The sequence below is a fragment of the Leptonychotes weddellii genome, chromosome 5 (assembly GCF_054177405.1).
Source record: "Leptonychotes weddellii isolate Sample4059 chromosome 5, ASM5417740v2, whole genome shotgun sequence".
Taxonomy (NCBI): Eukaryota; Metazoa; Chordata; class Mammalia; order Carnivora; family Phocidae; genus Leptonychotes; species Leptonychotes weddellii.
In genome coordinates this window covers 55,199,580-55,214,267 of record NC_138373.1, presented here as the reverse complement: position 1 = coordinate 55,214,267, position 14,688 = coordinate 55,199,580, and the positions used below count along the sequence as shown (strand labels likewise).

The following is a 14,688-nucleotide window of genomic DNA, read 5'->3' as shown; positions in this document are numbered from 1 at the left end:
GCAGGCTTCCCCCGGAGCAGGGAGCCCGATGCGGGGCTTGATCCCACGACGCTAGGATCATGACCTGAGCCGAAGGCAGACGCTTAACGACTACTGAGCCACCCAGGCGCGCAGCAAGAGGATTTTTTTGGACTGCTTCTGGCTCTGCTACTTACTAAACTGTGGGACCCTGCGCGAATTAGTTACCGTGAGCCTCCATTTCCTCTTTCGTAAACACCCTATAGCGGTTTTGGAACGTGTGTCATTCTCTTGGCAAATACCTGGCATTCGGGAAAACGGTAGCCTTTAATTATCTAAACGGCGCCTGCCTTCAGATACTTGCCCCCAAAGTAAGTAAGCAAGCAGCAGCAAAAAATTAGACCCCAGTTCTCCGAGTCACACCAGGTCTCAGCAGGATACCTCTGAAGGTATCACAGAGGGTCCCTCTTGCTGGAAGCGGATGTGGCATTGTGAATTGGCCCCGGAGTGCTAGGCAGCGGGAAGGGGGGATTTCCGCCGCAACGGCTCCAGCGTTTGCGGTACAGAGAAACCGAACCGGAACAGGTGGGAAGAACGCGGGCCGCAAAGGGAGGTATCCGGAAGCGCCGCGGAGGGTGTGGGGGGACTACATTTCCCACAAGTCCACGGTGCAGGACGAGGGGCGGGCGTCGGGGACAATACCCTACGGGCCTTGCCCCGCAATGCCAAGGTAAATACCGGCAGTGCGGCTCAGAGGGAAGAGTAGCTTACAGTCTCCGCTTAGATTTCTGCTAATAACCCTCCTAACCCACCCCGAACTGACAAAGAGGCCCTGGCAATTCGGGGATTTCCGGGCCGCAGGACTCCATCCTTAAAACCCCTTTCAATCCCCCCAAGGTGGGCCTGGGGGCTCTTCCGGGTGCCTGAGGTTGCGGGGCGTTATACTGGAAAGGTTAAGGCCCACGGTACCCCTTTCAAGGGTTGACAGTCCGTACTGCATCCTCAATGCTCCCTCCCCGAGCCCTGCGGCCTATTAAATCGGGCTGAAGCTGGGCTCTGCCCGGCTCCCCAGGGCAAGATGTTAGTGGTGGTGCTGGGGAAGGTGCCCTCGCTCCCTCGGCCCAGTCTGGGGGCAGGCAACCTTCCCACACGCCTTTGGTTACTCTCGGACTTTCTTGGCTCAAGGCGGCTAAAGCTGCCGAAGAATCGCGGCCCAAGCACTGCTCAACACTGATCCAGCATCTCACATTCTTTCATCTACTCTTCAGGGTGCTGTAAAGATTGCCAGAACTCGAATGGCAGAACATGACGTTCGCACCGAGCCTATCCGGATCTAAAGCCCTTTCTTATGTCCCATCACATTCCTCAACCCTTAACCTAAGAGGACAGGCGCTGTGGATCGCAGGGTCTTTTCTTTGTTTTGTTTTTTTGGTTTTTTTTTTTTGCCCAGCGGTAACTTTGGGCCCTGGTGCAGGATCCAACCCCGCGTCCCCTGCGCGCTTCCCACTGTCCGGCTGCACTGGCACAGACGCAGCGGTCCGGCCTGTTCAAAAACCGAGAACCCGACCCATCTCACTTCCCTGCCTGGCCTTCTTCTCTGGCCCTACCCAGGCGACCGACAGCAGCGCGCGTCGTCGCCTCGGACGCGGGGCGGGTGGGTGGAGTCGGCTGAGCGGCCGCACTCGCGGCCGCAGCTAGTGGGTCCTTTAGTGGCTCTGGGGCGGGGCTGTGGGGAGGGCGCCGACTGACCGACGGACCCCGCCGGGATGGGGAGTGTGGCTGCTCCGCCAGGGTCCTGCGGGTGGGAGAGAGGCTCCGCGACCACGGGTGTCCGGAGCCCCTCCGTGTTGTGCTAGAGATGCTCTTCCTCTCGGTGAGTTGTTTTTCTGTCGCTGCGGGCCGGCTCCTCGGCCTAGGTCACGCCCCGGGGAGGAGGAAGGAGCTGGGCCACCTCGATCTGTGTGGCCTGGATAGGGCAGGGCAACGGGGCAGTGACCAGCTGCGTGGACCTCCTCCCTTTGGGCATGTTGATCCGCGGCTGCGCTCCATGTTCCAGTTTCATGCAGGCTCCTGGGAAAGCTGGTGCTGCTGCTGCCTGATTCCAGCCGACAGACCTTGGGACCGGGACTGGGGCCGGCGCTGGCGGCTGGAGATGGCCGACCCGAGATCCGTGCACGAAACCAGGTTTGAGGCGGCGGTGAAGGTGATCCAGAGTTTGCCGAAGAATGGTAAGTGCGCTGGGTCCCGGCTGGAGAAGCCTCCTGCGGAGGCCGGAGGCCCCAGTTTCTGAACCTCGCCTCCTTTAATCTTTTGCTTGTAGTCTTGCTGATTTAACCTCCTTCGTTTCTGCGTTTAAAAAGGAATGTAATTGGAGGGAAGGTAAAGAGTAAAGAGTGTTAATTAATTACCTGCTGATCTTTCAAGATTTTGAGTAGTTTTTATTGCTGAAAACAGAAGTCTGTTACTTAATGACTGCGGATTTGGATATGTTTAAAAAAAAAAAAAACTGGGTTGGGGATGCTTGGTGCCGCATACTCATGAAGTGTACTATTTAAGCCTTTCAGAAACTTTCAATGTGAAGGGAGGGAAAGGGGAGAATAACTATATTCATTTGTAAAATGATTTATTTTAATAAATACATATGATTGTGACTTTTTTGTGTGTGCTATTCTCTTATTCTAGTGTTCTCTTTCTTATTCTTATATTGGGCCTTCCTTGCAGCTTAGGAGAAAAGTCATTCCAGTTGTTCCTTTGTATTTAATGTGTCATTTCTCAGGCTCCTTTCCAAAATTTTTCTCTTTATCTTTGGCTTTTAGCAATTTGACTTTGATGTGTCCAGGTGTGGTTTTCTTCAAATTTATCCTGTTTAGAGTTTACAGAGCTTTCTGAATTTATAATTTTATGTGTTTGACCAAAGTTGGGAAGTTTAAAGCCGTTATTCAAGTATTTTTTTCTGTGGAGAGGCTTGGCAAGGGGAACTTTTATCTTTTACTTTCTATCCTTCTTCATTGTATGAATTATTTTTCACAGTAAACTTATATTTTTTAAAAAGATTTTATTTATTTATTTGATAGAGAGAGAGGGAACACAAGCAGGAGGAGTGGGAGGGGGAGAAGCAGGGAGTCCCACGTGGGGCTTGATCCCAGAACCCTGGGATCATGACCTGAGTCCAAGGCAGATGCTTAATGACTGAGCCACCCAGGCACCCCTAAAATTGTATTATTTATTTATTTTTAAGATTTTATTTATTTGCGAGAGAGAGAATGAGAGACAGAGAACATGAGAGGGAGGAGGGTCAGAGGGAGAAGCAGACTCCCTGCGGAGCAGGGAGCCCGATGTGGGACTCGATCCCGGGACTCCAGGATCATGACCTGAGCCGAAGGCAGACGCTTAACGCTTAACGACTGAGCCACCCAGGCGCCCTAAAATTGTATTTTTTAAATGATGCTTTTAAGCACTATTACTCTGCCAGAGTGGAAAACTCACTGAATACTCATGAATACACCGTTATTGCAGTATTTAATATGTTTTCTATTTTAATCATGAATTGTCTTCATAATGAATACTCAACACTGTTTGATAAAAATTCATTAAAAGAGATTCAAAAGGTTTTGAAAACAAATATACGTAAAATAGTATTCTTTTCGTAATCTCAAACGTCAAACTAGGGGAGGACATATGAGGGGTTTGTTATTAAGAGAACAGGGGCCCCTGGGTGACTTAGTTGGTTAAGGGTCTGCCTTTGGCTCAGGTCATGATCCCAGTCTCCTGGGATAGAGCCCTGCATCGGGGCTCTCATATAATATGCGTGTGACAGATTATACTTTATCTGGTGTCTTACACACAGAATATATACAATACCTTATCAGTTTTTGCTGTAATCTATTCTAATGTATATATCACTCATAACAAATAATAAATAAACTTAAAAAATAAACTTTTATATCTTATTTTGATTTACTGAAGATACTATGAAATGAGGCTCTTGGTGTTTTAAATTTAGTTTGTTTTATTTAAGTAGGTAACCATTAAAAAATAAATAAATAGGTAACCATTTAAAAAATATTTTTTCAAATAAAACTTTATTTCAAAGCTTAAGAAAATACATAACCATTTTAACTGTAATTTCCCCATTTTTTTTTTACCTTTTATATAAAGAAGGACCATATTATTGAAATAATATATCTAATAGATACTCCTAAAGGAGCATCTATTATATATAGATAATTGTTACTGTGATTTTGGAATTAATTATTCATTCTTGGCCAAACTTGAAACACCAGCTCTCAGCTTGTCTATGTTGTAATTTTCACAATGTTTATGAACTACTCGTTTTTGATTACTACATGTTATCTGTTTATTATGCAATCTATAAAGTTGTTTTTTGGTTTTTTTTTTTAAGATTTTATTTATTTGACAGAGAGAGACACAGCGAGAGAGGGAACACAAGTAGGGTGAGTGGGAGAGGGAGAAGCAGGCCTCCCGCGGAGCAGGGAGCCCGATGTGGGGCTCGATCCCAGGACCCCGGGATCATGACCTGAGCCGAAGGCAGACGCTTAATGCTTAACGACTGAGCCACCCAGGCGCCCCACAATCTATAAAGTTTTTAAAATACCTTTTTACAGTTTTAATTTTTATTTTTATAATAATTTTGGTGTAGAATTAACATATAAACACACTGAATGTAAAAAATTTTAAAACACAAGTAAGCAAAAAGGAAAATAAATTAATCTCTATGCTTACTTTCTCCAGAGATATCTTCTTTAACATTTTGATGTGTTTCCTTCTATTCTGCTTTTTATGTATATAAATACTTATTTTGCAAAAATGGATTATATTGGATATGCTATTTTTTTTTTTTAAGATTTTATTTATTTATTTGACAGAGAGAGACACAGCTGAGAGAGGGAACACAAGCAGGGGGAGTGGGAGAGGGAGAAGCAGGCCTCCTGTGGAGCAGGGAGCCCTATCTGGGGCTCAATCCCAGGACTCCGGGATCATGACCTGAGCCGAAGGCAGAGGCTTAATGACTGAGCCACCCAGGCGCCCCGGATATGCTATTTTTAAACTACTGTTTTTTTCTCACTTTATAGTAGATTGTGAAATTTTTCTTAAGCCATTGTTTATACTTTCATGCCATATAATTTTTAAGGGCTGTAGTTATAAACTATTCTGTTGTATATATGTATCATAATTATTTAGGCAATTATTTATTATAAAACATTTGCATTCCAATTTTCCCTTTTATTAAGTATTGCAACTTATAACACTCATGCATACAATTTGATTTTTTTTTTAAAGATTTTATTTATTTATTTGAGAGAGAGAGAGAGAGCACGAGCAGGGGGAAGGGGCAGAGGGAGAGGGAGAAGCAGACTTCCTGCTGAGCAGGGAGCCTGACATGGGACTCGATCCCAGGACCAACCCAAGCCGAAGGTTGATGGTTAGCTGGCTGAGCCATCCAAGCACCCCACAATTAGAAATTTTTAACATAAAAAAGGTTATAGATATGCTAGGGACATATATGAAGACTGATTTTCAATGAAATTGACGCGTCCAATATTACAGAGGTAGGAAGTGAGAAATGTCTTTTTTTTTTTAAGATTTTATTTATTTGTCGGAGAGCACAATCGGGGAGCGGCAGGCAGAGGGAGAAGCAGACTCCCCGCTGAGCAGGGAGCCCCATACGGGACTCAATCCCAGGACTCGGGGATCATGACCTGAGCTGAAGGCAGAGGCCTAACCTACTGAGCCACCCAGGCGCCCCGAGAAATCTCTTTTATCTTGGATTAATTCTTTTTTTTTAAAGATTTTATTTACTTGACAGAGAGAGACACAGAGAGACACAGAGACACAAGCAGGGGGAGTGGGAGAGGGAGAAGCAGGCTTCCCGCTGAGTAGGGAGCCCGATGCGGGACTTGATCCCAGGATCCCGGGATCATGACCTGAGCCGAAGGCAGACGCTTAATGACTGAGCCACCCAGGTGCCCCGGATTAATTCTTTTTCTACCACAGCACACACTGGTTGATTTTAGCCAAACTTCCTTATTCATCAAGAAGTTGAAATTTGGCCAAGAAAATTGAATTTCTTTCTTCTTTTTAAAAATATTTTATTTATTTATTTGAGAGAGACAGAGATAGAGAGAGCAAGAATGGGAAGAAGGGGGAGAAGCAGACTCCCTGCTGAGCAGGGAGCCCAACTGGGGGCTTGATCCCAGGACTCTGGGATTATGACCTAAGCCGAAGGCAGACGCTCAACCAACTGAGCCACCCAGGCGCCCTGAGGAGTTGAATTTCTTATTATTGAAGTTCCGTTAAGCAGAGTGTACATTTAACTTTTTCATTTATGCTAGTCAGTTTGGTTTGTCACAATCTTTGAATAAAAAATACCTTATTATAGTTGCATAATGCAGTTATTCTATATTTTCATATATTGCTTTTTTTAAATGACATTTGCCAGTTATTTTAATAACACCTACAGCATGTTTGTTCACTTATTCTTTTATTTACTGGACTATGTTAGGCATTGTTATTAAAGTGTAAAAATCTGAGATTTTTTTTAATCAAAAGAGTATAGCAACTAACAGAGCCATAACGTTTGTTTCTGTAAGACAAAAATAAAAGATTATCTGAACTATTAATCAAATATTTAGCTAAGCTGATTTATAGCCTTAGATTATCGATTGTATTCTCCAGTGATCTGTATTTAATATGTTTCCAATAGGTTCATTTCAGCCAACAAATGAAATGATGCTCAAATTCTATAGCTTCTATAAGCAGGCAACTGAAGGACCCTGTAAACTTTCAAGGCCTGGATTCTGGGATCCTATTGGAAGATACAAATGGTAATTTCATATAGAGAGCTATGAAAGGAATTTTATTTTAGTGACATAATTATCATATGACTTATTTATGTGGTTATATATTATTCTGAGCAGAAGTGTTCTAACGTACTAGATCCAATTTTTATCTTCCATGTGCTTTTAACACAATTTCATACAAATAGAAAAGTCTTGGGGAAGAGAAGAAAATAAAACCAAAAGGTGTATCAAAGATAAAAAAATATCATTTTCAGTTAGTCTTTCCTTTGATAGAGTTTTTTTCATTTATTGTAAGAGCAACTCCCAAAGTCAGTTAAACAAACAAACTCTTCTGCCTCTTGTACCTACCAAGAAAAATAATGACTTTACTTGCCAAGTGACACTGTTTGCCTTGAGCCTTTAGATGATAACTAGGTGTATGACTAAGGGACTACTGTGCTAACTTTTTATCTAGGCTGTGTCCCTCCTGTCCCACTGTACTTGAATAGAAATTTGATTTTTAATATACTTAAGAGAATCATAAAATAGCCAGAGATACCTCTGTAACATAGACTGTACGTCATGAACAGAGTATGCTAATTGGTGAAGCATGTCTTAAGAGCCACACATTTTGATGGCTTAATTTCTTTTTTTTTTAATTCCATTTGTTTATTTGAGAGAGAGAGAGAGAGAGAGCACGAGCAGGGTGAGGGGCAGAGAGAGAAGCAGACTCCCTGCTGAGCAGGGAGCCTGATGCAGGGCTCGATCCTAGGTGTCCGCTATCATGACCTGAGCTGAAGGCAGATGCCCAACTGACTGAGCCACACAGGTGCCCAATGGCTAAATTTCTTTACACTGAATTGGAAGTCCTTAAACTCTTTTAAGGATTTCTTAGTACTGTACTTTCCTCTAAGTTCTTAATGAATAGTCATAGATAATAGGTTAAATGTAATAGCAGTATGATACTTAATCTGTTTTAAGAAAATTGATTTACTTTATGATTTTTCCTCAGAAATGACTATTGGTTGATTTAAACTGCTTCTGTAAAAAGAAAGGTTTTCATTTTAGGCAAAAATTTCAAAGGACTGTTCTCATTATCTAGGGGTTTAAAAATGTCCTCTGCCTCACATTTTTGTTTTTTTTAGAAGTAGGAAACCACTTGTCTTTTTTGAGTGTATAAGTTAGACTCTTGTTTAAATTAATGGATACTTTTAAGCAAAACTTCTGTTCATTGAAAACATGGCTGTGATAGTTCATTTCATGTAGAGCTCTAAAATGTTCATTTATGTCACTGTTCTTTATAATATAAAATTTTTGAAGAGTTCCTAGCAAATATTTTTCAACAGTCTATAGTGTCTGTTCTATAGTGTATATAATATAGTCTCTGTAATCTATAGTCTATAGTTGGGCTGTGTATTTACTAGTTTTAAATGCTATTTAAAAATCTTAATTTGACAGTTTATTTACTCTGGTACTTTTCTTTAAGATGGTACATTTAAAGTGATCCTTTGAGGGCATAGTATCTTTGTGTAGGCTTTAAGGAGAGAGCCTGTTTTAAATTAATGACCCTATAGCATTGACTATAAATTGCATTCTGAGCCAATGGAAAACGTGTCTTTTTGTTATTTGGATATTCTCATTTCTAGGGATGCTTGGAGTTCATTGGGTGATATGACCAAAGAGGAAGCCATGATTGCATATGTTGAAGAAATGAAAAAGGTAGGGGGAATAATTCACAGCAGAAAATGAAAGTATTCATGGGGCACCTGGGTGGCTCAGTTGGTTAAGAGTCTGATTCTTTTTTTTTTTTTTTTAAAGATTTTGTTTTTATTTATTTATTTGACAGAGAGAGAGAAACAGCATGAGAGGGGATAGGGTCAGAGGGAGAAGCAGGCTCCCCGCCGAGCCGGGAGCCCAATGTGGGACTCGATCCCAGGACTCCAGGATCATGACCCAAGCCGAAGGCAGTCGCTCAACCAACTGAGCCACCCAGGCACCCAAGAGTCTGATTCTTGATCTCAGCTCAGATCTTGATCTCAGGATGAGTTAAAAAAAAAAAGAAAGAAAATGAAAATATTCAGAGCAGCTCTAATTTAATTTGTTATCAAGCAAATTAGGTGCTTTGTTTTAAGGAACAAAGATTATAATATATTAGGATATAACATCTAAGTTATTGAATTTATTAGTGCTTTATCTGTCTCCTCAATGTTCATCTTAAGATCAATGTTTTTTCCTTAAGATCACATTGTAGTGATGTGATTTTTTTTTTTTTTAAATCTTCCCTGTCTTTCTCCGTTGTCAACTTCAGAAAATTTGGAAATAGGAATCTTTTGAAGTACTGAAGTCCCTTTCTCAGGAATCTGAGAAGTACCTGGGCTGTCTTGAAACCACTTCTGCTTTGGAACTTTTTACTTAGGAGAAATAGTTAACAACCCGGCCCCTCAGTGTTCTCATCAAGTTTGACCCACAAATTGAGATATTCCTATCACAGGACTTTTTAGTAACAAGCATTTTTCTGTGACTGCAGAGATCCTTCAGAAGCAGAATAAGATAAGGATTCTTTTAATGTCTCTGGTAATTAATAAGGAGGGCATTCCTTACTAACTAGCTCTTTTAAGTCTGTTCAAGGGATTGTTTTGAGGAGCAAATTTATGAAGAAATCTTGGATTTTAAAGATACTCTTAGTGTCTTTTTATAAAGCACCATTTCTATTTTGGAACTGGATCAGAAATTGTAAAATTTAGGTCTGTTTGATAATCTTAAATAAATTATCTGTGAACATAAAGAAAATCTGTAAAAAGGAATAGTTGCCAGATTGTTTGGCAGTGTTAATTTCTAGAAGTAATTTCTGTTTGGTTGATTGAGATTCATTTGTTTTGTTTTATTTTGTTTTCTTCTATACTGCTCAAAGTTGTGCCCTTTGTTAAATTTTCACAGTTTTTATTAGTGGACCTGGTTTATCTATAACAGAAGGCAGAGTTTAGTCCTTTTGGCTGTTAACTATATCAGTAGCACAATAACAAAGGCGCCTTTCAAAAGCCTTTTTGGTTTGGTAACTCTTCCTTTTCTTTCTTTAAATATCATTCTAATTTTTAGGACACACTTCTATCATGTAAAGTTGAATTGACACATTAGGTAAAATTTACCCATTTTCCCTATACGATTTGATTAATTAATGATGTACTACAGTTTAAAGTGGGAGGGAGATGGATTTAAACTATACTGCTGCCTTTTAGCTGTCTTAAGATACTTCCACTGCGCCTGTAGATTTCTGTAACACTTCTCTAATTAAAAGGATATACCAGCTATTTCCATTCAGACTTTTAAAATTTCATTTTTCATATGGTGAATATAATAAAATTTATAGTAAACTTTTAGAGATAAATCTAAGAATGTTAGGATGCCCATCGATTGAAAATTTGATTAGTTTTTGAAAGAATTTTCAGAGATTTGCTTTTGTGGACATCGGCAGATTAAATTGTATGCTTTTAAATAATGATGTTTCGGGGCCAGTCAGAGGCACCTGGCTGGCTCAGTTGGTAGGGTATGCAACTCTTGATCTCAGGGTTGTGAGTTCGAGCCCCATGCTGGGTATATAGATTACTTAAAAATATATATATATGTATTAAATAATGGTGTGGGGTAGTACATTGTCCCAAAGATTTGATTACTGAATTTGGGGCTTTTTAATTTTTTAAAAGATTTTATTTATTTATTTGAGAGAGAGAGAGGCAGAGGGAGAGGGAGAAGCAGGCTGAGTAGGGAGCCTGATGCTGCACTACATCCCAGGACCCTGGGATCATGACCTGAGTCGAAGGCAGATGCTTAACTACTGAGCCACCCAGGTGCCCTGGGACTTTTTCTAATTGCAATAATTTACTAACTGAACCAGTTTTTATTTTATTTTATTAATTTTTATTTATTTATTTATTTTTAAGATTTTATTTATTTATTTGATAGAGATAGAGAGAGGGAGAGCACAAGCAGGTGGAGTGGCAGGCAGAGGGAGAGGGAGAAGCAGGCTCCCCCACTGAGGAAGGAGCCCGACGTGGGGCTCGATCCCAGGACCCAGGGATCATGACCTGAGCCGAAGGCAGCCGCTCAACCGACTGAGCCACCCAGGCGCCCCCTGAACCAGTTTTTAAATTATATTTGTAAATATAGTCCACTGTGCTATTGTTCTTTAGAATTACTCTTTTAGTATAAATTTCATTCTGTGCTTTTGCCTTCAAATGTTTAAGGAACTTATCAATTTAATTTATATCTTATAATAGATAATGTTTTGTGGAAAATTGCTTTTTGTAATTTATAAACTGTTCAGTGAAAAACACAAAAAGTTGCTGGAATCAAAAATTCTTTTAAAATAATTTAATAGGATTTTAGCTTTGAGAGAACAGAATAATGCGGTTTGTGGGAAATAATTTTTCTTATTTCTTTAACTAAAGTTAATTTTGATTCATTATCAAAAGGAAATATAAAATTTTATTTTCTGTACAAATTTTACAGGCTATCTTTTTTTGTTTTTGTTTTAAAGATTTTTATTTTTATTTTATTTTTTTATTTTTTTAAAGATTTTATTTATTTATTTGAGAGAGAGAGAGAGAGAAACAGCATGAGAGGGGATAGGGTCAGAGGGAGAAGCAGGCTCCCCGCTGAGCCGGGAGCCCGACGTGGGACTCGATCCCAGGACTCCGGGATCATGACCTGAGCCGAAGGCAGTCGCTTAACCAACTGAGCCACCCAGGTGCCCCTAAAGATTTTTATTTTTAAGAACCTCTACACCCAATGTGGGGCTCAAAATTACAACCCCAAAATCAAGAGTCACATGTTCTACCGATAGAGCCAGCCAGCCGCCCCCAAATTTTATAGGCTTTCTTAATGAGGATTTCTGGAGAATTCAGCCAGAACTTGAATAATATGCAGTATGTGTGTGGGATTTAAAGAGAGATCGTTGTACTCAACTCTGACTGCACATTGAAATCACTAGGGTGATCTTGTTTAAAAAAAAAAAATGCCCCAGCATAACCCCAGACTAATTATTTCAGTATTTCTAAGAGGATGGGATAATGCTATACTAGAGGGAAGATTAGAACAGACTCTCATAAAGGATGGAAGCTGAAAGTTACCGTGGCTGAGGGTCTGGTCTGTAGCTCTACAAGTCCAGAACATTGGCTTTCTCTTTTTAAGGCTTGACTGATGATAGCCATCTTTTGGAGATTTAGAGAAAAACCAGAATGTGAATTTCTTTTTTCTTTTTTCCCCAGAACGCTAATTCCTTAAGTTACAGTGGGTGTTACACTCTTCTAGTGCACAACAGGCTCAGGATTGAGATATAAGACACTCCTCAAAATGTCAGAGGCACTGGAGAAACTGTAAGATTGTCTACTGAACAGAGCATAGAACACTTGAGATTTGGATGACATTAAAAGATGTGTTCATCTTTTGGTTCATCTTTTTGATTCAAAAAAAACAAAAAAACTGAGGAATTTAATCTTTGCTTGCTTTACAATACAGCGTATCTGTACCTTTGATAGGATATTTTCATCATACAGAATTGATGTTTCGTACCAAGGAAATGTTCTAGAGAAACCTAGAAAAATTATTGTGCTTTGGATGCTGCTTTTAGAGTCCATGCAGCTCACCAAATAGTCTTCATTTGGATAGGTTACAATCCAATTGACTTGATTTAGTTCACCTATAATGTAAATAAAATCTTCTCTGGGGTTAAGGAGTAGTTACCTAGACTGAGATTTGGCTGGCATAGTTCATTCTGTATAATCTCTCAACACACCCCGCCTTGTTTATTAAATTCCTTGTATGTGCTAGATGCTGGAAATACAGGAGCGATGAAAAACAGAGGAAGGCCTTGTTCCACTGAGCTTACATTGTATTGCGAAAGATAGGCAGTAAGCAAACAATAAAGCAGGGAGAGTGACTGAGGAGTCTGAGGTTGTTCCTAATTTTAAAGATACAAGTGGCCACTTTAAAACTGTGTATAAGTGAAAAATATGCAAAAATGATAGAGGATTTTGGTTGCTTAAAGTAATAAATGTGTTCATCTTAGTAATAAAAGTAATATATGTAAATGAAAAAAATCCAAACATCAAAAAAAAAGTATAAAATGAAAAGTGAGTCTTCCCTATTCCTCCATTTTAATTGTTTAAGTGATAATTACTTTTAGTTCTATTTTGTAGATTGATTCGGAAAACACATATATGTATCTATATCTTCTTATTTAAAAAGAGAAAAAAACTAATAATGGTATCATACTACTACTGTTCACTACCTTTTGCCTGTAAAAAAAAAAAAATTAAGGGGCGCCTGGGTGGCTCAGTTGGTTAAGCAACTGCCTTCGGCTCAGGTCATGATCCTGGAGTCCCTGGATCGAGTCTCGCATCGGGCTCCCTGCTCGGCAGGGAGCCTGCTTCTCTCTCTGACCCTCCCCCCTCTCATGTGTTCTCTCTCTCTCATTCTCTCTGTCTCAAATAAATAAATAAAATCTTTAAAAAATAAAAAATTAAGATGTTTTCCCATCAGCACGCACAAAGCTAACCTTATTCTTTTTAAATATCTACAAAATATGTCCTATATGGAAATATTTTCTTTTATCAGTTACCAGTTGATGGCTGTTTATTTGAATGCCTTTTCAGTTAGTTTACCTTGCTCTTTAAATTTGATGATTCTAAAATGGCCCATAGTTGTGAAGGTGACTGAAAGTGATGACCGTTTCCTACTTTCCTTTTGTGCCCTTTTAGAAACACTACCTTAAAGAACAGACAAAATAATTTTACTCTAACCCCAGAATTTTCTGTTGTATTTAACATTAGTGCCCTCAGTTTTTATTTTTATTTATTTATTTATTTTTTAAAGATTTTATTTATTGATTTGAGAGAGAGAGCACATGAGAGAGGGGAGGGTCAGAGGGAGAAGCAGACTCCCTGCCGAGCAGGCAGCCTGGTGCGGGACTCGATCCAGGGACTCCAGGATCATGACCTGAGCCGAAGGCAGTCGCTTAACCAGCTGAGCCACCCAGGCACCCTGCCCTTAGTTTTTAATGCACAATTTATAGGTTATTGTGTAAAATTTTAAAAGAAGCCTATGTAAAACAGTCTTCAAAATGAAGACACTTTTAAATCTTTAATATACTTGAAACTTTTCTAGGAGAGTATACACTTTTAAGTATGTAATTAATATAGATACTTGGGGGAATCTATAAATGAACATCAGATCTCAAAAATATTACTAAATAAATTGTAAATATTATATTATTTGGTACTAATGTATATGAGATTGGTAGTTTGTGATTTCATAAGATTTCTTTCTTTTGATTACAGATTCTTGAAACTATGCCTATGACTGAGAAAGTTGAAGAGTTGCTACATGTCATAGGTCCATTTTATGAAATTGTAGAAGACAAAAAGAGTGGCAGAACTTCTGATTTAACCTCAGGTTGGACTGTCTTACCTTGTTTTTAATCCAGCAACTGATATATTATGCATGCATTAATATTTATATGTCTAATTTTTTTTTACTTTCACATGCCAGTCCGACTGGAGAAAATCTCTAAATACTTAGAAGGTAGGAATAATGACATCCATGTAAACATTTTATTTAAAATTTACATGCCAAAAGAATTTTCACAAATTTATATAACTTACAAGCTTGTCACTCAAGAGTTTTCATTCCAAGCAAATATACTGCATAAAGTTCAAAAATATAAATGCTTAAGTTTTAACCCTTCAATTATTAAAACATGACAGGTGGCTCACTAAATATACAGAATTGTAACAGAATTCATGATTTTATTTTGATGAATCATACTTTCTGATTCGCTTTCTGGATTACATTAACAGTGCCATGGCTAAAATGGTTTTCTAGCTAATTTTAACATGGATATGTTTATAGTATGGTTTAATTACGTAGTGTAGTA

The 14,688-nt window shown here is 39.4% G+C and overlaps 1 protein-coding gene across 13 annotated transcripts in view; it reads left to right on the top strand.

The window, feature by feature from the left end:
- The first annotated feature begins 673 nt into the window (after positions 1–673).
- The window catches only part of ACBD5 (acyl-CoA binding domain containing 5), a 45,707-nt gene continuing 31,692 nt past the window's right edge, over positions 674–14,688 (top strand). For 6 of the 13 annotated variants that reach the window (XM_081820748.1, XM_031042163.2, XM_031042160.2 and 3 more), the window contains exons 1-6: positions 1,638–1,831; positions 2,015–2,186; positions 6,683–6,803; positions 8,405–8,477; positions 14,093–14,207; positions 14,304–14,336. In XM_081820748.1, the coding sequence (XP_081676874.1) occupies positions 1,817–1,831; positions 2,015–2,186; positions 6,683–6,803; positions 8,405–8,477; positions 14,093–14,207; positions 14,304–14,336 (529 nt within the window). In that variant the 5' untranslated portion in view covers positions 1,638–1,816. Of the gene's footprint in view, positions 689–1,250; positions 1,269–1,637; positions 1,832–2,014; positions 2,187–6,682; positions 6,804–8,404; positions 8,478–10,856; positions 10,881–14,092; positions 14,208–14,303; positions 14,337–14,688 lie in introns of those variants that run through there. The other 7 variants (XM_081820751.1, XM_081820747.1, XM_031042165.2 and 4 more) reach the window with 5 other exon arrangements.